Source organism: Xenopus laevis, chromosome 9_10L, assembly GCF_017654675.1.
Source record: "Xenopus laevis strain J_2021 chromosome 9_10L, Xenopus_laevis_v10.1, whole genome shotgun sequence".
Taxonomy (NCBI): Eukaryota; Metazoa; Chordata; class Amphibia; order Anura; family Pipidae; genus Xenopus; species Xenopus laevis.
This window is the reverse complement of record NC_054387.1, coordinates 37,180,050-37,205,769: the sequence shown is the minus strand read 5'-3', so window position 1 is coordinate 37,205,769 and position 25,720 is coordinate 37,180,050. Positions and strand designations below refer to the sequence as shown.

Sequence of the window (25,720 nt, the reverse complement as noted above, 5' to 3'; positions counted from 1 at the left end):
GTTAAATAGCTGCAGGTGTGCACTTTCAAGGAATATATCATTTGTGAGGGTATTTAAGGTAAGAGGGTGTTTAAACTGAAGAACTGCAAGGTGTGCACCTAGAGCGCGGGGTATAGTTTTACTCAGGAGAACTTGTTCTTCTATATCGGGGCTCATTTGAATATTTTTATTAAAGTAATTTTGTCAAATTCACTTCTGACTTTATGTCTGTGATATTGTTTCAGAAAAAGAAAATCCCCAAAAATATTGCTGATCTGTATGATGTAAATTAGTAGCAGCAGGCAAACCAGAAGAATGCCCACCTGAGAGGTTCTTGGCAGAGACATTTTTGTCCCACAATAATAGATGTGAATCTGATGAAACAAGAAATGTTGCATGGACAATGGTGACAAATTCTGCAAACCTCCAGCACAAGGTGAGTTTGGGGCATATAGAAAGTCTTCGGGGTCTTTCCTTGCAGTGCATCTCTTCTTCACCTGCTGGACCTACAGACATTTGGCAATGTCCCCCTGATTTTTTTCTTCTTAGATGCCTGGGAGTATTAGTGATTTCCAACTACTGAGAACCTTGGCCCGGTAATAATGTTTTGGTCTGTATTGTAGAGGTTTCTTCACTTCCAGAGACTGTTTGCCATGGACCTCTTTTTACGGCTTTAAAGCAATCACAGCAGCCATATGTGGCTGGGATTATAAGAGTTTTGGGACTCTGAGAATACACTCGTGACAACAGGAGTCACAGAAGTGTGCAAGCCATTGTGGGAAATGGAGTCTTGTTCTAATGCATTGGGGAGGCACAATCTACAACAGGGCCCTCTTCTTCTATAAGGACAAAGCTGTGCTGTAACTCCTAATGCTGCTCTCTGCAGAAGATTGTACAGGTATGGGACCCATTATCCAAAATGGTCGGGACCTGGGGTTTGCCAGATAAGGTTTTATAATTTGGATCTTCATGCCTTAAATCTACTAGACAATCGTGTATTATTACATCCAATAGGCTGGCTTTGCTTCCAATAAGAATTCATTAGATCTTGGTTTGGATGAAGTATAAAGTACAGCGCTGTTTTATTGGAAAGGAAATCCATTTTTAAAATTTGGATAAAATTCTATGGGAGTCAGCTTTTCTGAATAATGGGTTTTCTAGATGATGGATTTCTGGATAACGGACCCCATACTTGTACAAAACTGGATTTTTGATTTGAGGCTTGGTGCAGAGAGCAGCATGTCTGGGGTGCAAGTGCTAGAGGACCCCCCTGAATTCTCTATGACTGTGTCACAAACAGCCAGTGCAGCTTCTCCAAAGTCACTAACTGTCCATGTGTAACTGACAGAGAGGCCTGGCACCTGTCTCTATGGTACAAATCTGCCACGTGCTACTGATTTCTCTACCTCAGACAGTGAATGCGCTGATGGATCCAAATGCTGCTTCAATGATGGTGGAAAGACCTGTCTGCCTTTTGTAAAAGGTAAGAAAACTAAAAATACTTTAAGCGCCAAGCACGTGCTGGCGGTTCAGGTCTCAGGCTGTCAAGAACGTACACTGTACGTTCTCCTGCAGCTGACCCCTTCTCTCTGCTTTAGCGGCTTTTGCCGTCTCTGCAGAGAGTCAGGAGGGTAGACAGCCTCCTGGGCAACGTGGCTGGGGGGCTGTCAAGTCAAATCTGCGACAGATCCGACTTCAAAGTAGCAGAAGCGCAATGGAAGCGCTGCTGCTGCTTTCCTTACCTGCTCCACATTGCACACTTCCTGCGCAGTAACTCCGCTGACACGCTGCCTTGGAGTCCTCCTTCGGTTCCTGCAATCCTCCTACAAAAATGGTAAATGCACGTTTTTTTACACACTTACCAGAACTTACACATACTTACAGTACATTTACACACTTACACACACATTTTAGTAAAGATTGGAATTTTTTATTTTTTTATTTTAGCACACTTGGTCCCTTTTGTACACTTATTTACACTTATTTACATGTATTTGCACACTCAGACAACTTTTAGAAGTGCACAAATATGTATACACAAAAACTCACAAACTGGTGTTTTTTTTTTGTTTTTTTTAACTTATTTATTGTACCATTTGTTTTGCCTAAAAACATGTTTTCCTGGTCACGCCATATCAGCATTACACCCGGGAAGGCCCCTCCCATTCCTGCCCCTAGCTCAGATAGTCCCTCCCTCTTTAGCCTTTAAAGGTACCCCAGAAACTCACCTCCTTGTCTTTTTCTTTTCTGTTTCTGTCTATAGCAGGAGGGCTGGCTTAGTTCCCTGTTCCGGTTGCAATCCATGGCAGAAGAACATATAGGTAGAGTGAGGGAGCCCTTCCTCCGTTCCTTGTGAAGGTTTGGAGAGGGAATGGTGAAAGAAGGGCTGACACATAGTGGAACTATATAGTCACCTTTTCTGTTTCCCAGAGGCGTGTCAGGTGGGTGGCTTGGGAAGTTGCTCCTGTCACAGATGATCCGTAGTTGAGGTTGGTTGGTTTACACCTGTTGTAGCTTGGTCCCCTATAAGGGGGTCTTTTCCGCACTGGGGTTTTCATTGTGACCCTCACTTGACCCTCTCTTTTGTACATACAGTTCTTATTGTGACGGAGCTTGTCTCCAGATTTTCCCCTCTCTTCCCTTCCCTATCGGCTGCTTCGTGCACCTTTCTTCCTCCAGAGTGGCGCCGGTCAATGACGCGCACAGGCAGGGATCTGCTTGTCTAGCAGGTTAGGTTGCGCGTGCAGCGCAAAGGAGGGAGGCGGGAAAGTGAGGTTTCTCCTTCCCTGTCGGCTGCTCTTTACCGCTCTCCCTCTGCAGTGGCGCCGGTCTATGAGGCGCACAGGCAGGGATCTGCCGGATTAGGAGGTTGCGCGTCTAGCGCAATGGAGGGAGGGGGGAAGTGAGGAGAACCGATGAGGTATCCGGTCGGGTAGGCGGGTCAGCGGTGTATGCGCTTGCCTTCCCGTGAGATGGTTAGTTTTAGCGTAGCCGCAGTGGTTGCCTCTTCCAAGATGGCGGCTCAGTCAGGACATTAGATCCAGCGGCGGCCATCTTGGGGGCAGGATTACTCGTGTAGGAGTTTATTTATAGTGTCTGGGTTATTCCCTGAGGGAAGTGGCTGCACTGTTCTACTGTGGAAAGATTTTCTACCTGTCCTATCTACTAGGTGAGTGTTTGCATGGATAAGTTGGTCATTTGGACTTGTATTGTTAGTGTAATCTGGTTTTTGGTGTTTTTTAGCTGTGTGTGTTGGGATTGTTGAGATGGATCATTCAGCCTCAGGTGCCTCTACCTTTCAAGCTAGGTAAGTCCCTTCTTAATGTTATGATTAATTTCTGTCTGGTTGGTTTTGTCTTATCTCTCTCTCTTTTCTTTTTCTTGTTCTTAGCTTGCCTGATAACAGTCTTCATAGAAAGCGCAAGACTAAGGGGACACCTATGTCCGAATGTGTGGGATGTTTCAAACCACCTCTAGTGGGCAAAAAGTTTTGTGAAACTTGCTGGAAGGATCTATGCAGGTCAGCTTCTGACTCCGCTGGAGGAGATAGAGAGACCTTAGAGGAAGGTCAGGTGTCCATTCATGAGACATGGGGCACGAATGAGGACTCTTCTGAAGAAGAGGGCCAGGCTACCGGTATGGTAGAGATCCTTACAGACTCTGATGATGATTCCGAAACCTTGCATGAATCGTTTGATTTTGCTTTAGTTTCCCCACTTATCAAGGCCTTGAAGCTCACACTTGGAGTAGAGGATGAAGTGGAATCTTCCAAAACTCCCAAGGTGTTACCTACTCCATCTAGGAATCGTCAGACCTTTCCTTTGTTTGGGGAGGTGGCGGATCTAATTAAGGCAGAATGGCAGAAGGCGGCTAAGAAGGTCTCCTTTGTTTCTCCAGGTACCAGGTTTGCTAGACTATACCCTTTTAAGGAGACGGAGGTTAAAGATTGGACCGTACCTCCATCAGTAGACCCCGCGGTCATCCACTTGGCCAAAAAGACAACCTTGCCAATCGATGATTGTTCTGCTTTAAAAGATCCTATGGATAGGAGAGTGGAATCGGATCTTAGAAAGGCTTTTATGGTGGCTGGAGCAGTATGTAAGCCAGCGGTCGCCTGAGTATCTGTAGCCAAAGCCATGTCTTGTTGGATAGAATCCATCGACAAAGCGTTTAATGAGAATGCAGATGTTAAGGAGATTTCAGCAAGTCTAGCAGAGCTGAAGATAGTGGCAGGGTTTATTTCCGAAGGTGCAGTGGATCTTACAAGACTGTCTGCCCGCTCAATGGCTATTTCAGTTGCCGCTAGACGAGCGCTATGGCTCAGGTCATGGTCAGCGGATACTTCATCCAAGATGAGTTTGTGTACTCTCCCTTTTGAAGGCTCTCGTCTTTTTGGGGTTAAGTTGGATGAAGTTATTACTAAGGCCTCAGGAGGAAAGAGCCAGTTTTTGCCACAGGAAAAGAAGAGACCGCGATTTCAACCTTTTAGGTCTTTTGGTTCTCGTGGTGCGGCAGTGGCAGGCTCCTCTCACCATTCCTTTAGAGGAAATAGAGAGTCTTTTAAACCCTTTGCGTGGAAGAGGGGTCAGTATGCCTTTCCAAGAGGTTATAAGTCCAGGCCAACTCAACAGCCTAAGAAATCTTCCTGACTATCCGTTGGCGGAGGGAAGAGTGGGAGCCAGGCTGGGGGAGTTTATTCGTGTCTGGCAAGATACCATCTCAGACCAATGGGTCCTAGACATTCTGAGAAGAGGATATCATCTGGAATTTACTTCAGTCCCACGAGAGGACAGAGTCATAATATCACCTTACCCAGCTTCCAAAGACAAAAGAAAGGCTTTGGATCAGTACGTTCAGTGGCTGTTAGAAGTGGGAGCGGTGGTTCCAGTCCCACTAGAAGAACTAAAAAAGGGCGTGTATTCTACCCTGTTTTTAGTGGAAAAGAGTTCAGGAGGTTGGAGACCGATTCTGAATCTTCAGGAGGTCAACAAACATCTGAAGTATCAGAAGTTCAAGATGGAGTCAATTTTCTCCATCATTGCAGCAGTCTTGCCAGAAGATTGGCTTCTGTCCATAGACCTGCAGGATGCGTATCTTCATATTCCAGTCATACAGGCACATCAGCGATTTCTTCGCTTTTCACTGGCAGGAAGACACTTCCAGTTTCGGTGCCTTCCTTTCGGTCTATCAACTTCTCCAAGGGTCTTTTCCAAAGTGTTGGTTACCCTGATAGCAGCCTTAAGATTGGAGGGGATTTCCATATGGCACTATCTGGACGACATTTTGATGTCGGCAAAGAGCAAAGAGACTCTCATTCTCCACCGAGACCGTGTTTTGCAGTGTCTGCAAGCCCATGGCTGGTTAATAAATTGGGAGAAAAGTCAGCTTATTCCATCACAGACACTGCAATATCTAGGAGCGATGTTCGACACCATTGGGGGAATAGTATCACTTCCTCTTCAGAGAGCCCAGGCTTTGAGGTGTCAGACGGCAGGTGTTCTGGAGAGGACACTTGTCACAGCCCAGGAACTAATGTCTTTGATAGGTTCCATGGCGGCAACCATCCCAGTCACGAGATGGGCCAGGTGGCACATGAGACCAGCGCAATGGTTATTTCTGGATCAGTGGGACAGACTGACAAAGGATTGGAATCAACAGATTCAGATTTCTCCAGAATTCAACCAATATTTCAGGTGGTGGCTGTCAATAGAGAATCTCTGCAAAGGCCTCCCTCTAGTCCAACCGAGCTGGAGGATTCTAGTCTCAGATGCATCCACGTGGGGCTGGGGAGCACATCTGGAAGAGGAGTGGATTCAGGGTCTGTGGTCGTCACAGCAGAAGGGAGTACCTTCCAACATACTAGAAATCAGGGCAGCAAAGAATGCCCTGTTTTCTTTTGCCCATGTTCTTCAGGGGTCCTCTGTCAAGATGCTGATAGACAACACTTCGGCAGTATCTTATGTCAAGAGACAGGGAGGAACAAAGAGCAGGTCTCTACTTATGGAAGTTCAGCCGATTATTTCTTGGGCGGAGAAAAATCTAGTTCTTTTGACAGCGGCTTATCTGCCAGGGGTGGAGAATCAGAAGGCGGATTTTCTGAGTCGGAATGTTCTGTCGGTCCACGAGTGGTCCTTGCATCAAGATGTATTCGGGTTGCTGGTGGAGAGATGGGGTCTCCCAGAGATCGATTTAATGGCATCAAGCAGCAACACCCAGTGTCCAATTTTCTTTTCCAGAAGGTTTTGTCCCAGAGCGGAAGCAGCGGACGCTGTCCTACAGAACTGGAAGTTTCAGCTGATGTATGCCTTTCCTTCGATTCCTCTCATCTCTCAGACCCTTCAGAAAGTTATTCAGGAGAAGGCAGAGTTAATCTTGATTGCTCCAAGATGGCCGCGCAGACCATGGTACCCGCTATTGTCAAAGTTGGCGATTGCTCCACCTTGGCCTCTCCCCAGGAGAAAGGATCTGTTGAGTCAAGGTCCGATTCTACATCCAGATCCAGGAAGCTTATCTCTTCAGGCCTGGAGACTGAGCGCAAGAGACTGGAGGACTTGGGGTTTTCAGAAGGTGTAATTGAGACCCTGTTAAGATCTAGGAAGCCAACTTATTACAGAATTTGGGAAAAATTTTTGGAGTGGAAACAATTACAGGATGATTCAGTAGAGATTTCACTGTCTCATATTTTGGGCTTTTTGCAGGAAGGTTTGGATAAGGGTCTACAATATAGAACACTTAAAGTCCATGTGTCGGCCATTTCAGCGTTAACTAACAGATCTTGGGCGGAAGATCCTATGGTGAAGAGGTTCTTTACGGCCGCTCTCAAACTGCGACCACCAGGGAGGTCTGCTTCGGTAGTCTGGAGTCTTCCATTAGTCCTGAAGGCCTTAGCCTCGGAACCATTTGAGCCATTGGAATCGATTTCTCTATGGTGTTTGATGATCAAGACTCTTTTTCTGGTGGCTATTGCTTCCGCATCCAGAGTGGGGGAGTTACAGGCACTTTCCTGTAGTCCGGGTCATATTTTATTCTTACATGATAAGGTCATTCTAAAGCCGGATAAAGCTTTTTTACCAAAGGTGGTTTCTCCATTTCATTTAAAGAAGGAGGTCATTCTTCCTAGATTCATGTCAGATGATGCGGTGCTGGAGGAGATGCAGAAGATTGACCCAGTACGATGTCTTGTCCGCTATTTGGAAATGACTAGTCATTTTAGGATCTCAGACAGGCTGTTCATAGTTCCTGCAGGTTGTCATAGGGGACAAGCGGCCTCAACTTCAACGATCAGCAGATGGATCTGTCTTTGCATTTCAAAAGCTTATCAGTCTCAAGGCAAGCTAGCTCCGGAAGGTTTGAGGGCTCATTCGTCTAGGGCAATTGCTGCATCCAGGTCCCAACTTCACAGATTTGCGAAGTAGCTTCTTGGTCATCAGCTAAGACCTTCATTAGACATTATTCATTGGATGTTTCAGTCTCCAGCAATCATGCCTTCTGAAAATTATCTGAAAATTAAATTCTTTTTGGCATAATTTGGTGTCGGAGATATGTTTTCTTCTTCCCACCCTAGATTATTATGGCTTGGTATATCCAGGTGTAATGCTGATATGGAGTGACCAGGAAAAGGGAGAATTGTTTCATACTTACCGTAATTCTCCTTTCCTGGTCACTCTCCATATCAGCATTTCCCACCCTAGAAGGTTAAACTTGGTACTAGACAAGGAGGTGAGTTTCTGGGGTACCTTTAAAGGCTAAAGAGGGAGGGACTATCTGAGCTAGGGGCAGCAATGGGAGGGGCCTTCCCGGGTGTAATGCTGATATGGATGTGGGTAATACGATGTTGCAGGGTAGAAATTTTGAGGTGATTTTTGAAAATGTCACCAAAATCACCAAATTTAGGAATGGTTTGCGGCTTGGTACTTTGGAGTACAGACATGCATACCCAATTTAGATTCAGGGGAATGTGTACTTTCCAAAAATATATGGTTTTCTGGGGTGAACGTACTTTTTTATACCTTTGCCCCCCCCCCCCCAAAACGATGTAAATGTGTTGATTTTGCTGTATCTGAAATGACAGACCAAATGGGGGTCTTCCTTTTGGGGCCCCTATATGCCACGTGCTTGGGTACACCTATACATATTGGGCATCAAACTGTTCAGAGGACCCTAGGCTTTCATATTTGGGGTGATTTCTCTTGATACCTTAAAGTATGTGGGTAATACAATGCTGCAGGTTAGAAATTTTTAGGTGATTTTTGGAAATGTCCCCAAAATCACCAAATTTAGGAATGGTTTGCGGCTTGGTACTTAGGCACAGAAAGACATGCATACCCAATTTGGATTCAGGGGAATGTGTACTTTCCGAAATTATATGGTTTTCTGGGTGAACGTACTTTTTCTATCTTTGCCATCCCCCAAAACGATGTAAATGTGTTCATTTTGCAGTATCTGAAATGACAGACCAAATGGGGGTCTTCCTTTTGGGGCCCCTATTTGCCTCGTGCTTGGGTACACCTATACATATTGGGCATCAAACTGTTCAGTGGACCCCAGGCTTTCAAATTTGGGTTGTTTTACATTGATAACTAATGATGTGTGGGAGATATGTTGCTGTAGAGTGGAAGCTTTGAGGTCATTTTTCAAAAAATTCACCAATTTCTATAAAACATTATAACTTTAGGAAACAATTGCAACTTGGTAGTTTGGAGTACAAAGATATATCTACCCATTTTTTATTCACCAGAATCTGTTCTTTCTAATAATGGGTAGTTTTCTAGGGTAAACCTACTGTTAGCAGAATGTTTGGCCTTGAAATCAAAAGTATGCCGTTTGGGGAACGGTGCTTTGGAAATTTGGTAGTGTTCTACTTGTAGATTTTGATCTATACAAGTGAGAAATCTCCATAAAACTATATGTATTTGGTATTGCCGCGTTCAGGAGACATAGACCTTTCTAAATCGGTTCTCGTACATAAAATAAATGATGTTTCTGATATATGTGATTGTTCTTCGTGAAACATGATTTTTTTCATTTTATTAGACATATTGTGAAAGTTCAGGTTGTCCTGAAAAAAAAAATATATTGTTTTGCTGGGTAAACTAAAAGACCACCCCAGGAAAGGCCCTTAAAGTGAAAGAGTGCAAAATATCTAAAAACTGCTTGGCAGTAGATGTTCGCATCTAGGACAAAACGGCTGGCAGGGAAAGGGTTAAATGCTGTAGTCTCTTCTCAAGTGCCCTTACCTTGTGCTCCATTGTATTCACATAAGCCTTTACTTTAAAATATAAAAGGCCTAAATATCTCTCTCTCTCTCATAAAACTATACATATCTGGCATTGGCACGTTCAATACACTTGATGCTTTTCAAATCAGTTAAATTCTTGTGCATAAAATAAAATATTTGTCTAGAAGTGGAAATACACAAACAGCTCATGTTCTCCCAAAACAAAACCATGTATAGTTTTCCTAGGTTAACACCCGGCCCCACCAAGGAAATGTACCTAAAATGAGAGAGCACAAAATGTTCAAACAATGTGTGAAATTCTGCTGGCACTTAAAGAGTTAAAGGGGTGTTTCACTTTTGTGAACTTTTAGTATGTTATTTCATTCTTTTCAATTGGCCTTCAGTTTTTTCTTTTTTACAGGAATTGAATTATTTCTTCTGACTCTTTCCAGCTTAAAAATGGGGGTCACTGACCCCATCTAAAAACAAATACTCTGTAATGCTACACGTTACACATGGTATTGCCGCTTTTTTATTACTCCTCTTATTAAATCAATGCAATCTTTGCTAGGTTGTTAGGGTAATTTGGATCCTAGCAACCAGATTGCTGAAATTGCAAACTGGAGAGCTACTGAATAAAAATGAATTGAAAATTGTCTCGGATATCACTCTTTACATCATACTAAAAGTTAATTTAAAGATGAACAACCCCTTTAAAGCAGCAATTTCCACATATTTTCAGGCCAAGAAACTGCTTAATTCATCACAAAGCTACGGACATATGTTATCAGCCATTCAGTCATAGTTCTAAGAAAATTTGCAAATATACAGTACATGCAAGAAAGCAAGACAAGGTTCTGGCCTGGACAATTTGGAAACCACTAGTTTAAATGGATGAAAGGACACATCTGCTAGGACTTTACTTTAAAATATACTGCTAGCTTAAGCAGCCCCTATTAATGTCAGCTGTTGGGAAGAGTGAGTAAACCATTAAAGATATGACTGCTACAATATTATGAAACACAAAGGGTGGGTTCCATTAATGAGCAATTCGATTTCTAAACTCATATTTTTATGTGCATTGGATGCTCTGTCTCTTTCTTGCAATCACCAGGTGACTACAAAGCAAAGGGTTGCTCTAACATTCCACAACCAGTCATTAAACATGCAACCTGGGAATTTTTATTATGGTGTGAGCTTTATGCTTTCCTTTGGGCGTATAGTAAAATTGATAGCTCTTGCCCAATGTACTGTTTAGAACCAGAGTATAAATTAAGATGAACCATCCTAGTACAGCACAGACTGATCTCATAATGATTGCAGGACAAATCTGTGTTTTTGGGCTGCTGCTCTGCACAGCTGTATTAAGCACATCAGTACCAGGTATGTACCACCAGACTGGGCCAGGATTTAGATGCTTATGTTCAATGCTAAGATAAATATCAATAGAGAGAAAGCATAACGTTGCTACTGATATAAAGCAATAAATCCAGCAGCACTCTGATATGTGAATCAATGATTATCTATTCATGCCATTAGCAGAGCGACGTTTCGGGCTATTCCAGCCCTTTATCAAGCTTGATAAAGGGCTGGAATAGCCCAAAACGTCGCTCTGCTAATCATTGATTCACATATCGGAGTGCTGCTGGATTTATTGCTTTACAGTGGAGTTATTCCTTGGCAGAGAGGAACACAGCTGTGCACCCGACACTGCAAAAGGCGATCCAGTGTAAGTGTGGCACCTTTACTGATTTGATTATGTTGCTACTGATATAGACATTAAAGAAAATGTATTATTACTGGGAGGTGCCAAAATGTTAGGCAATCCCCACTGATTATAATCACATATCTGAGACCCCAGGCACCAGCACCATCTCTCGAGAGCTGAAAACTGGTTTGGGATAGTTCTTTAGGAGCGTCACATAGTGATCTTATTTGTTTTCTTAGATCTTGCCTTTGGCCCCAGACCAGTGCCCATGCGCAGTAGAGTATGAAGCCGGCTTCTTTCCTCTCTATGGCAAATGAGCACCCGGACCAGAACAGAAGAAAATGAAGATAGTGGCCTGGAGCTCTTGTAGTAGTTCCTAGGGCTGGTGCCATTTTGGTGAACAGAAGGGTCTGGGGATATCAATTAAAGAATTGTAATTATTGCAATGTAACTAACATTTTGGCACCCCCACTGATATGCCCTTTCTGTCTTCTTAAACAAACCCCACTTTCTTTACATTTAATTGGAATCTAACTGTAATGCACATGGATCTCCTATCACTTCATCTTGAATGTATATTATTGTAGCAATCTGTCTTTTAATAGCAATTCAAAACAGATTTTTGAAACGCAAACTATTATAATGTATATTGCTTCTTATTAAAATGTAAAAAACAAACAAACAAACAAACAAACATGGTATTGGTGGTATAGACTTGCTAGGAAAATACAAATTTCTTCTATTTACTTCAAATTTTAAAGTGTGTTGTTAAATCGTAACACTCACATGGCACCGTTTTGAACTTAAGACACGACAAAGAACATTTTTTACAAGATGTTTATGGTGCTTTTATAATAATATATATTGTGTATTTGTAACAGCAGGCAGACCAGGAAAATGCCCACCTGAGAGGTTATTGGCACATAATGATTTCTCCAAATCTAAAAGATGTGAATCTGACTATAATTGTGAGGGAAACAAGAAATGTTGCATGGACAATGGCAAAAAAATCTGCAAACCTCCAGCGCAAGGTGAGTTTGGGGCATATAGAAAGTCTTGGGGGTCTTTTCCTGCAGTGCATCTCTTCTTCATCTGCTTGAACTGGGAAAGCTGTCCATGTACTGCCTCCTATGGTACAACAACAATGTTGTGTTGCAGTACTGCTGAATGCAGCACATGGTCTGTCCTTTGTACTTCACCGCACTGCTGTTTCTGACTACATGTACCTATGCAACTATGTTACACAATGATCCTCTTTCCACACCTCTCTTTTAAAGTAACAGCCCGGTGTTGGTTGGAGCGGTCGGCGCCTCTCCTACTTGAATACAGCAAGGATACCAGACACACGATGGCTAGTGAAGCGGGGATAACCCCTGCATGTTCGAAACGTTACATTTGACGCAATAAACACGCAGGGGTTATCCCCGCTTCACTAGCCATCGTGTGTCTGGTATCCTTGCCCTATGCAACTATGTACCATCTGAACTAGTTGGCATCCCTCCAGAGAAGCCTACAATTCCCACATTACTGTGCAGTTCATGTGAGTAAAGTATGTGTGATGACGTAAGTGTGCAAGACTTTGTGGGAAATGTAATCTTGGCTTGAGGGCATCCATATATGTACTAAGGACCAGCAGGTATACATGTATTTACTGCTTTCAATTGCAATTCTGTTTACTAATTATTTTAAAATCAATAAAAAAAAATGTATGTATATTGGAAAGTTGTTTGGCATTCCCTTCCATTTTCATGGAAAGTTACTTAGAAAACCATTTTCTTTCCTTATGTAAAATGTTATGTTTAAACCTCAAATTCAAACTGTAAGCCCCCTGTATTGTTCACACCTGTAACACCTCTATTGTTCACAACCCTAAAGCCCTGTACTGTTGACATCTCATACCCAGACTGAAAGTGCCCACATTGTTTACCTGTTCACACCTCAAACTGCTGGAGGGACACCAACATTGTGCCACGCTATGAAGGGCAGTATGAACTGTTCATCTTAGAGTGGTCCTGATAGGTTTCCCTGTCTCCTGCTGTATTCTGCCTTCTCTATGCTCCTAGTGTGTACCATATTCTACCTTTCCTATGCTCCCTGTGTGTTACATACTCTGTCTGCCCTATGTTCCCTGTGTGTGCCCTATTCTGCCTGCCCTGTGCTCCATGTTTGTGCCATACTCAGCCTGTCCTATGCTGTGTTCAGTCTTGCCAGACTAGTAATTACCATCAGCCAATCTGGCAGGACATCCATCTCTCGGCAGCTTGCCTACCGATCTTGCTAAAGGGATTGGTTATCTGAACCTTGGGTTGGTTTTCTTAATCTAACAGGGCCTACCTTCGATTAGGTGAGGGTGATGTTAAAGTGGAAAGACTAAAAAACTTTATCAAACATAAAAGTGGGGGTTCCTTTTAGGGAGTAATTTGATTTTCTACAACACAAAACTGGATGTGCCTGTCTTTTTGATGCAATCACCAGGTGACTCCAAAATAATAGCTTACACTAAGATTTCATAGTTTAGTATGAACTTTACCTAAAACCTTTAAATAAGGTGGAAATTATTACATTCACGCAAGTTTTACGATTTCCCTTAGGTGGATTTCGAAATGTACAGCTCTTACCCACTGTACTGGTTAGAACCAGGATATAAATTAACAACCTTTCCAGAGCAGCACAGACTGATCTCATGATAATCACAGGACAAATCTGTTTTTTGGCTGCTGCTGCTCTGCACAGCTGTATTAAGCACATCAGTAGCAGGTATGTACCACCAGCCTGGGTGGAAGATGCATATATTTGATAGAGAAAAGAGATGAAGTATAAAATAAGTGGACGTTGGCAAACACCATTAGACTGCTATCAAAATGTGGTGGTGGTGTTATTGAGGTGCTCATAAAATTTGAAGATTAAAATACAGAGATATTGGAATTCAAGTGCATTACTGACCTTGGTGACCTTACTAAGCACAGTTTAGACAGCACCAAAAATATATTTTACAGAGCATTCATGGTGCATTTATAATAATATTTACATTTGTAACAGCAGGTAAACCAGGACATTGCCCACCTGAGAGGTTCTTGGCAGAAACATATTTTTTCGGTAAAATATGTGAATCTGATAGTAATTGTGAGGGAAAGCAGAAATGTTGCATGGACAATGGTGATAAATTCTGCAAATCTCCAGCACAAGGTAAGTTTGTGGCATATAGAAAGTCTTGGGGGAATTTTCCTGCAGTGCATCTTTTCTTCACCTGCTGGACCTACAGACATGTCCCCCTGATTTTTTTTCTTCTTAGAGGCTTGCTCAGGAATAACTAACTTTGGAAAATTTGCAGGGAGTTTCCAACTACTGAGAACCGTGGCACGATAAAAATGTATCCGTCCGTATTGTAGAGGTTTCTTCACTTTATCTAGAGACTGCTTGCTATGGACCTCTTTTTATGGCTTTAAAGAAATCAAAGCAGCCACCTGTGGCTAGGATTATAAGAGTTTTTACTGCTTTGGGACCAGAAGAGCTTCTGCAGCCTGAGATCCATTATTAGATGATGTGCATTAGTCATATTCAAACTGGTACATGGTTGCTATTATCATTGACCCTAAAAAGTAGACCATAGGTTTATATTCCTGTCTAGCATTTCAACCAAATGTTACTTCTGTTGAATACAGTATAGGTTTTTTCCATTGCTGTTCCTGACCACATGTACCAATGGAACAATGTAGCGCTAGTCGGCATCACTCCAGAGAAGATTACAATTTCCATATTACTAAGCATGTTCTGTGAGTACAGCACTTGTGACAACAGGAGTCACAGAAGTGTGCAAGCCATTGTGGGAAATTGCGTCTTGCTGCAAGCCATTGTGGGAAACTGAGCCTTGCATGTAGCCCCCCTCTCCTGCTGCTGCCAATGCACTACATGTACACTTAACTGTGCTCCATTTTGACATGCAAGTTGTGGAGCTTCATGTGACACAACCTACCAGGGCCCTCTCCTTCTATAAGGACAAAGCTGTGCTGTAACTCCTAATGCTGCTCTCTGCAGAAGATTGTACAGGTATGGGCCCCGTTATCCAAAATGGTCGGGACCTGGAGTTTGCCAGATAAGGTTTTTTCCATAATTTGTGTCTTCATGCCTTAAGTCTACTAGACAAACATGTATTATTACATCCAATAGGCTGGCTTTGCTTCCAATAAGTATTCATTGGATCTTGGTTTGGATCAAATATAAGGTACAGTGCTGTTTTATTATTACAGAGAAAAAATAAATCACTTTTAAAAATTTGTATAAAATGCAGTCTATGGGAGGCAGTTTTTCTATACTGTGGAGCTTTCTGGATAATGGGTTTCCAGATAACACATCCCATACCTGTACAGTACTGGATTTTTGATTCTCCACTTGGTGCAGAGAGCAGCATGCCCTGGGGCACAAATGTCGGCTGTAGATACCCCATTAATTACAGTCTTGTGTGAGATGTGTTATTACATTGGAAGACTGCTCATAAGAATAAGAGCAACTAGTCATTGTCAGTGATAATCTAAATTTGCAGTACAATTTGCATTAATTCTCTATGACTGTGTCACAGAAACAGCCAGTGCAGCTTCCCCAAAGTCACTAACTGTCCATGTGTAACTGACAGAGAGGCCTGGCACCTGTCCCTATGGTACAAATCTGCCACGTGCTACTGATTTCTGTACCTCAGACAGTGAATGCGCTGATGGATCCAAATGCTGCTTCAATGATGGTGGAAAGACCTGTCTGCCTTTTGTAAAAGGTAAGAAACCTAAAAATGCTTTAAACAAAAATGTTTGTCTCTCCTCAATTGCCCTTACCAGATGTGGGAGTTTTACTATGAAAGCAGCAAGTAAGTTGCAGGTAATGTACAAAAATGGGGGGATGTGCACATTCCCTGGTCCCCTGTCTCAAAAGCAAGTTTACAAAACAGGAGTTTTTAGTTACAAAGTTACGATCATAAAGTTTGAATACCACGTCAAGGGTTTACTTTGACGTGGTATGGTGGCTTTTCAACTTTATGATCATAACTTTGTAACTAAAACCCCTGGCTTTTCAACTTTATGATCATAACTTTGTAACTAAAACCCCCTGTTTTGTAAACTTACTTTTGAGACAGGGGACCAGGAAATGTGCATTAAAACTAGCACTTCCATTATACAGTCCATTCCACACCCCCCCCCCCCCCCATTTTTGTAAGTTGCAGGTAAAACTTAGTCCCTTTTGTAAAATGTATAATGAAGCAATAGAATTCTTAATGAATCAGATGAAAATTGAAAGTAGCACTTGCCAGATATGGGATGACTTTGACGTAGTTGGCCAGCTTAAATATATTGCAATATATGGACAAACAATCCCTGTTTTGTTTAAAGGGTAAGACATTTTTCAGTAGCAGTATGCACAAAATGTCTCTGTCTTATTTATATTGATAATGGGTTGAGTGCAGAGGACTCTTGTATTTGTCTATAGGTATTTTGTGGTCACGGCCTCATTGCAGCCCCGCCTAATGGTTTTAAAAATTAGTGGTGAGCACAACTTTCCCGCACACATAGGACTTGTTAGTGCAAAAAATAAAGGTTCCAGTATGTGAACCGAAACGTCGGAATAAAACATTTTTCATTTTTTGCACTAACAAGTCCTATGTGTGCGGTTTTTGTGGAGATATGTACAAGTTAGTAATTTAACCAGCACCTGGGCAGTTGCCTTAATTGAAGAGTGTGCTCCAGTTTTTGGACTTGCTATATATATATATATATATATATATATATATATATATATATATATATATATATATATATATATATATATATATATATATATATATATATATATATATATATATATATATATATATATATATATATATATATATATATATATATATATATGTACACAAAAATAAAACACCAGAACCAAGGGTCTTTCTATATCAAAAAAAGAGAATGTATTGTTACATAGTATGTACAACGATGTGTTGTTCCCCATTGAAACGTCGGTTGTACATACTATGTAACAATATTTTGCTTTTTGATATAGCAAAGCACCCTTGTTGCTGGTTTTTGTTTTACTATATAAATAGATATAGACGTATAATAGATATATAGGCTCTGAAGGGTCCCAGTATTGATTTAAATATCTGCGATCATTCAGTTAATTCCCCTTTATAGGCTATGCCTTCTTCTCTGAATTACTTTTATATTCACTGCCTTTCTTACATCCATTAATGTATTGCAGAAAAGATGGGCTCCTGTCCTCCTAGAAATATAATCTATTGCTTTGTTCCGGTGAGGAACACTTGTACATCTGACTCCACGTGTCCTGGAGATTATAAATGCTGTCCATCTGGATGTCACAGAGAATGCCTGGTATGTAGTTCAGATGGAAGAATAAAATAAAGTGAATACATACTTCAGTAAAGATCATATAGGAAACGTAGGGGCTCATATATAAATGTTGTGCAGCATGCCATGATGGCACATCACTCGGTGTATTAATTTTGCCTCCTCTAACCCAGACTAGACCTTACTGCTGTTAGATAATGTGCATGATAGGGCTATATGTATAATAATGCCTACCAGTGGTAGAGTAACCATTATAGAAATGAGAGTGGCACACAGAACTACACCTGTTGTCTGTATACTAGCGTCACCTCCTGGCATTCCACAAAAGTCTATGATACACAGTGTTAGAAATATGGGATGGCATACTTTTGTGTTTGTAAAGAAGTCCTGACAAGAACACCAACAAGGGTACAGTTAATCAGCTATACAGTATTACAAAATATATGGAAAATAGCACTTGTTGTCAGTTTATTAAAGAATATGTCTGAGCTCCAACTTTTAAGGATACAGAGGTAATTTTTCATTCCCTGGGATTTAAGCACTCACCCTTTAGTGCTCCCTTATCAAGCATTTGTGCCCCAGATCAAAAATCCAGAGGACAATAAAAGGATAAATAAGGCTAACTTTGGCAGTAGTCATGGTGTAAATGTAATAGGAATAAGATGTCATTTATGTAAAGGAAGTATATCTCTTATTACCTAGACGCATACTACAAAGAAATATGTAGATGTTCATTATTGTGTTCTTTTCTTTCTTTTCCTTCTAGAAAGCGGTATAATAACACCAGAATATCCATCTTTTTACTTGCCTCTAGAACATGATCTAGTTCCTGTAATAAGAATCATGTCACTGATCACATATAAAGGATGTTTCTGTGGGTGCATTTACATGTTGTAAAGTTCTTGCTGTAAACTTACAGTCCCCATATGTATTATTCTGCGTTTGGGGTACGTCAATGAAAAATAAAGTTCTGAAGTGTAAACAATAAGTTCTCTGGCTTATTATGTGAAAAACAAAATATTTTGTACTCTGTAAAGTAGAAATAGAAAAAATGTTAGGGTCCCACTTCAGTTCTTAAACAAATTTAAAAACATTTATACATTATTGGTCACATGCCCCAACAAAGGTGACAAATTTCCAGAGCAGATAACTTTAAAGTTTTAATTTTTATAGTAAATCTGTAGTTTAGGGTCTGCAAGTAGAAATTGATTACTCACCACACTGTGGAAGAGGCCCAGGTGCACCTCCCTGAGCCCTCAGCACGGGGAGCGGACAAACCAGAAAAACTTTTAGGAAGCAGGCACTCAATGAAGGCAATCTTCCACCAGGCAGATAAATTTAAAGGGAAAGGTTTAGTGTACCTCATCTTCAGCTAGTATGAATAGTACCCACTTGCACAAATAAAATGTGGAACATGGGAGTTTAACGATATACAAATATTATGATCTACAGTCTGTGACATCACAAGTCGGTCATATTGGGTCTGGCAAAGTACATTGGCCAACCAGCACTCCCTGTCTCACCATAACTCCCCCCCCAGCAGAACAAAAGCCAAAGTGTAAAGAGAGAAGAAACCAGAGATGGAGAATAACCAGTGCCAATGGAAATTGTTTCCCCTTTACATTTTACCATATAAATAGTAGATATTGCATAAAAGAGTATGCTGTAAAGATCATAGATCTATAATAATATGATATGATCTGTTGCTTAAGTATTAATTTTGGGGGTATAGTTTTCCTTTAATTCATCTCACAGACATGTTTTCAGCTGTTCAGTTATAGTTCCAAGAAAATTTGCAAATATACATGCAAGTATCTATGAGCTCTTACACACACGTTATTTCATGTGTTTCCTGCTTGGTGGCTTATTTTTTTTTGCATTCCACCACAAATAAACACAGGAGTCAATACAACCAATTCTTTTCTACTATGCCTGTACCCATGGCATCGCAATGAATCACCATATGTTTACCGGTGTCCCCATGCGGAAAAAAGCTGATGCATCCCATGGAAAGACATGTCCTAGTGAGAAAATATACAAAAAATATACATTTGCCAAAATATCTTCTACCTAGGCATTTAGCCTTGATTCACTGAGCAATGGCCTGGATAGTTTGGGAACCACTTTAAAATCTACTGCTAACACAAACAGCCCCTATTAATATCAGCTGTAGGGAAGAATAAGCTAACACAATTAAAGATATGACTGCAACAATATTATAAAACACAGATGTTTGGTCCCATTAGGGAGCAATTAGATTTCCAAATTCAAAATTGGATGCTCCTGTCCTTTTCTTGCATTCACCAGGTGACTTCAAAGCAGTAGGTTGCTGATTTACCTGAGATTGCTTAAAGGGAAATGCCACAAAAACATAACTTAGGCTTTTTTAAAAGTAAACATAATTTCAAGCAACTTTGCAACATACATGCAACATACATCAATCAAAAAATATGCAGATTTTTCATGATTTTTAATGGTTTCTGACAGTTAAGACTAGCCTCCTGCTCTCCTGCTGATCTCTCTGACTACTTTGCTGAGCTGACTGACTACTGTTACTTTGTATCAACAGCCAGCTGTCCTTAGACTGCATCCTCCAAACCCCACAATTCCTTTCACACGTGATTTCAACAAGGATTGAACCATCACAGTGCAATGCATTGTGTAGTTCCTGCATGCTGTCTGTAAGCTGTTGAGTAGTTGTTCCAATTTATAACATCAGTGTCTTAGTCTCTCATTCCCTGCCAGGATTTCAAATGATGCAGAAAGAGAAGAACTGTTTTCAGCATAGAAAAATTGCATTTATTCTTACTTTTTGACGAAACATTGTGATGGGTATATTAGGGGTGTCTGTGTTGTGTTGCCTCTTTATCAAATTTTAGTTTGAAAGTCCTTTAAAACCAGTCAATAAAGATGCAACCTTGGAATTTTTATTTTGGTACAAGCTTTATGATTGTTTTTGGCGTATACAGGCTGGGATTTGTGGTGATGCCACAAAGGCCTGGGCCTATGGCAGCAAGACTGTAGGGGCAGCATGCTGTCCAGCCACATTCTAAGCATTCCAGAAAAATTGTTGTACTTTAGTGGGAGCACTTACCGGACACTGGACTCATCGTGCTGCACACCCTGCCGCCATCCCATGCGGTCAATTCATTCCAAGAAAAAGCAAAAACAGCGGAGCACTGTGGAGTCCAGTAAAAGTATAAAAAATGAAATTTTATTTAGTATACATATAAAAACAAATTACAGCAGCAGTGAGCCTATGCTGCCCGCTTAATGTGTTTCGTGGCGTCCTGCCACTTCATCAGAAGCTCATTCTAAGCATGCACACAATCCTGGGGGGGGGGGGCAGGGCATTGCGCTTGAAGTTGGCAGGCACTAGCACCCTGTGGAGTGAAGTTAGGCCTGGGTGTATATTAAAATTCATAGCTCTTGCCTAATGTACTGTTTAGAACCAGGATATAAATTAAGTTGAACCATCCTAGTGCAGCACAGACTGATCTCCTGATGATCACAGGACAAATCTGTGTTTTTGGGCTGCTGCTCTGCACAGCTGTATTAATCACATCAGTACCAGGTATGTACAACCAGCCTGGGCCAGGAGCTAGATGCTTATGTTCAATGCTAAGATAAATATCAATAGAGAGAAAACATAACTTTGCTACTGATAAATAGACATTACATAATAGTTATAATTGCTGTGAGGTGCTAAAATGTTAGGCACTCCCCAGTGATTATAATCACATATGAGACTCCGGGCTGGTGCTCTTGATAGCTGAAAACTGCACTGGTTTAGATACTTCTATAGGAATGCCACATCTTGATCTTGTTTTCTTAGGCCTTGGGTTTGGCCCCTGGCCAGTGTGCTTGCTAGAGTCCTGTGCGGGTCCATTTTTTTGGAACCCACAACCTGTAATCCGCAACCCGGACCCACAATCCGCATTTTTACCCACTTGGACCTGCTGCCCGACCCAACCTGCAAGTACCTTATCTGCGACTCGCTGACCATCAAGAAGTGACATCATCGGAAGTAGGTGTGATCAGAAAACAGGAGTAAAAATCGTGTGGTTCCACAGGTTTTTGCAGGTATCCCGCGGGGACCTGACCCGCGGCAGAACTATAGTGCATGCGCAGTAGAGTAAGAGGCCGGCTTCTTTCTTCTATGTCTTGTCCCTCATTAAATCTGTTCAGGCTCCTTACACTGGCTTTGCAGGAAACTCTGAAGCATGTGGATAAGACCGTGAACCAGAGCACAGGCACACACATGAACTGGTCTTGTAGAGAATAACTTTTACTAAGGGTTAACGCAGCAACATATAACTGCACACTGCAAAATGGTGGCTTAGTCTTCAACACACTCTCAGTACAGGAAGAGGAAGAAGAGAGAACATGTGAGAATACAATCTATGTCTTTATTATAAAATGATTGTTGTAAAGGACTTTGCTAGGGAACTCTAACTCAGAAAATAGTCCTGTAACTTAGCAGGCTTTATTACAGTCCTTCCAAAGCAAGTGCTTCTTTGTTCTCCTGTTGGCTGGTGACCTGATGAGATTGGCTCATTAGCTGTAGAGTCATCAGTCACAGTTGGTGCTATTGGAGATTCCACTGGATTTATGGCAAATGTATTGTTCATATCTGCCGGTAGATGCACCTCATCTTCAGCTATTGGAATAGTAGTGTCACCTCTCAAATGATGTCTATTTCTGCGGAATCGAACTTCGCCTGGTGTCATTACCGTATATGATCTTGATTCTGCTGTCGGTTTCCATCCTTAGGAAGTCTGAATCCTCACTCTCCCCTCTGAAAGATTGGTAAATCTTTAGCATTTCTGTTATTGTATTGTCCTTGAGATTTTTGTAGCTTCATTTTTGTGAGCTTTCTCCGGGACTTTTCCCATTAGTAGTTGAGCAGGAGTGATGTTGGTACCTGAGATAGGAGTATTCCTTAAATATAGAAGTGCTCAATGTGGATCAGCTCCAGTGCTGAACGATTTTTTGAAAAGTAAAACAATATCTCAGCTTGACCTTTAGATGTCCAGGACTAGAGTGAGTCAGTTGAATTCCCCACTGGGATGCAAAATTATCTATCTCTCTGCTGGAGAAAGGCATGTTGTCTGAAACCATCTCCCTTGGGATGTCATGTCTGGCAAACACAGATTTAAGTTTTGCAATGATGGAGTGTGAAGTTTTATCCAGAAGTTTTAGGATTTCTGGATATTCGGGAAAGAAGTCCACATTCAAAAAAAAAATGCTTGACCTCTATAGTCAAAAATGTCAACTGCTAGTTTTAGCCATGGAAGTTCTGGTATATCATGTTATAATAGTCTCTTTGTAGTTGGGTGGTCTATTTTCTTGACAGACTGCACAGTTTTCCACCATCTTTTCAATGACCTTGGACATACTGGGCCAACACATTATCATTCTTGCTTTGGAGTGTTGTATGTCTTGGTGAGCACTATAAAGTTGTTTTAGCATTTCTGCTCGAGAGCCTTTTGATATCACAACTCTGGATAGTGTATCAGCAATAGCCATCAGTTTTCCTAGTGTATGATACAGATATGTTATATTTTTACAACTGCAGTAACATACTTATCCTATAGACCTTGAGAGAATGGCTTGCAGAGGCTTGTGATCTGACTACTTTCACATTGGCCCCATAGATGTACTAATGACATTTTTTTGTTGCAAGCACAATTGCTTGCAGTTCTTTTTCAATTTGTGCATAATTTTGTTCTTCATATGATAGTGCTCTCGTAGCATAAATGACTGGTTTTCGAGTCCATCTTTTGATGCATTAGCTTTTATTTCCAGTTGTTTGGCTGGATCAAAGTAGGTGAGAGCTGGAGCTTGTGTCAGGCTGCTCTTTAGTGAATTTAGGGCTTTGTCCTGCTCTGGCCCCCATTGTCACACAATATCTTTATAAAGGAGCATTCTCAAAGGTGCAGTCAAGGATGCTTCTTGAGGAATGTATTGTGTTAAATACCTGGTCATGCCAATGCGATTGCATTAGACTATTCTTATCATGTGATTTGAGGAGGCCCACATAACACACAAACCCCTAATATATCCATCAGTTACCTGTTTCTTCAAAAAGTATAAACAAATGCCATTTTCTATGCTGAATCCAGCTGTTTAACAGTTAAGATGGCCATAGATGTTGAGATTTTTAAAAGATCCGATCATCGTGAGACTGATTATCTCGGAACGATCGTACGATTTGTCTATCAACTAAAAAGACCAATTTGCCAGGAAAACAAAGGGGAGCTGCCTGCTTAGCCCTGCAAACATAGATAGATTGCACTGGGGCCGACAAAGATTTTTTAACCTGGTCGATCAATTTCCTGACTGATGTCGGCCAAAAAATAGTAAGATGTTCGATCGTTCGAATCCCACTAACCACACGATAATTTCGAAGGATTGGCCGGCCAGCTAAAATCGGTCGTTCGGCAAGAGAAATCTTTGCGTCTATGGGGAGCTTTATTCTCTTTCGACATCATTTGAAATCCTGGCAGGGGGACTAAAACACTGTAACAACTTGTACTCCACAGCTTACAGACAGCATGCAGGAACTACATAATCCAAAATATGTTGCACTGTGATGTTCCTTTCCTTATTGAAATCACCAGTCCTTAAGAGGGATATAAATGAGCTGGAGAGAGTGCAGAGACTAAGTGCAACTAAACTGGTTAGAGGGATGGAAGACTTAAATTATGAGGGTAGACTGTCAAGGTTGGGGTTGTTTTCTCTGGGGAAAAAAGGCGCTTGCGAGGGGACATGATTACATTTTACAAGTACATTAGAGGATATTATAGACAAATGGCAGGGGACCTTTTTACCCATAAAGTGGTTCACTGTACCAGAGGTCACCCCTTTCGACTAGAAGAAAAGAACTTTAATTTGAAGCAACGTAGGGGGTTCTTCACAGTCAGGACAGTGAGGTTGTGGAATGCACTGCCGGGTGATGTTGTGATGGCTGATTCAATTAATGCCTTTAAGAATGGCTTGGATGATTTCTTGGACAAGTATTGATTGAAGTACAGCACCCAAAAAATTTTTCTATAGATAAAAATGCCTTTATTGGAACACTGGCAGGACCTGGATAAGCGACGTTTCAGGCTACACAGAGCCGTTTTCCAAGCTTGTGGTGCTGTACTTCAATCAATACTTGTGAAAGGATTGGAATGTGGCCAGTCAGGGTACGTGCACCAGGACCCACAAATTAACAAAGTCTGGGAGCTGATTCTACTATACAAGCAAGTATGATTTCTTGGACAGACATAATATCAAAGGCTATTGTGATACTAAACTCTATAGTGAGTATAGGTATGGGTATATATAATTTGTGTGAAAGTAGGGAGGGGTGTGTGTATGGATGCTGGGTTTTGATTTGGAGGGGTTGTACTTGATGGACTTTGTCTTTTTTCAACCTGATTTAACTGTGTAACTGTGTGCAGGGAATTGTGGGGTTTGGAGGATGCAGGCTGAGGACAGCTGGCTGTTGATACAAAGTAACGGTAGTCAGCCAACTCGGCAAAGTAGTCAGAGTGATCAGCAGAAGAGCAGGGGGCTAGGCTTAGGGAATGGTCAGACGCCATTAAAAATCATGAAAAGTCAGCATATTTTTTAAATGATATATATATTGCAAAGTTGCTTGAAATTGTTTATTTTTCAAAAAGCTTATGTTTTTGTGGAGTTCCCCTTTAAGATCTCTGGGATCCAAGCAGACTCTGAGGTTTACATTTTTCTTTTTTGTTATTACAAGACTGTTCACCCAGGGTGTAGGTACAGTCACATGACTCACAACTCTTTAAGTTCTGAAAGCGTTTGCTTAAATCTGTCTATGATGGCATAGGGAATTTACCTACAACCATCTATGACAGGTTACACTGTAGAGTCTACATATAGATGATGTTTTTTACTGTGCATGAGTACAAGATATGTGACAATGGAATCATAGAAGCGTGCAAGACTTTGTGGGAAATGGATTCTTGGCTTGAGGGCATCAATATATTTTTCCCCCAGCATCAAGGGAAGGACATATATGACTAAATGTGGTCAATTTTGACTTAAACAACTTAAAAGAGAAAACTAGTGTGCATATCATGGGGTTATTCACAATGTAGAATTCAGTGTGCACTTTGCACAATACATTCTGCAAATGGCCACAGGCCTCTGCTCTCTAATAGCCCCTAGAACACAGTGGTAACACGTAGTCTCACATGTGGGTTGCATCATTACATGGGGAGTCTACTCATTAGAATAAGAGCAACTTGTCACTCTCAGTGGTAATCTAAATTTGCAGTACAGTTTGTGTGAATTCTCTATGATAGAGGCAGTGAATGTAACCTCCCCAAAATCACTAACCTCTCTCTCTATGTGTAACTGATAGAAAGGCCGGTACCTGTCTCCCTGATACACGTGCCACACTCTACTGATTTCTGCACCTCAGACAGCGAATGCCCTAAGGGATCCAAG

The 25,720-nt window shown here is 41.3% G+C and overlaps 1 protein-coding gene across 4 annotated transcripts; it reads left to right on the top strand.

Moving 5' to 3' along the window:
• The first annotated feature begins 225 nt into the window (after nt 1-225).
• On the top strand, nt 226-25,720 carry LOC121398178 (perlwapin-like). 4 transcript variants are annotated; one of them, XM_041576997.1, is made up of 6 exons: nt 226-415; nt 11,786-11,935; nt 13,944-14,090; nt 15,535-15,669; nt 17,142-17,272; nt 25,635-25,720. In XM_041576997.1, the coding sequence occupies exons 1-6, from the start codon at nt 376-378 to the stop codon at nt 25,656-25,658; spliced, it is 627 nt and encodes a 208-aa protein (XP_041432931.1). In that variant the 5' UTR covers nt 226-375; the 3' UTR covers nt 25,659-25,720. The 4 variants fall into 4 exon arrangements, with proteins under 4 accessions (XP_041432931.1, XP_041432929.1, XP_041432928.1 ...); XM_041576995.1 differs by lacking the exon at nt 226-415 and adding an exon at nt 10,459-10,579 and having other exon boundaries at nt 13,947-14,090; XM_041576994.1 differs by lacking the exon at nt 226-415 and adding an exon at nt 10,459-10,579.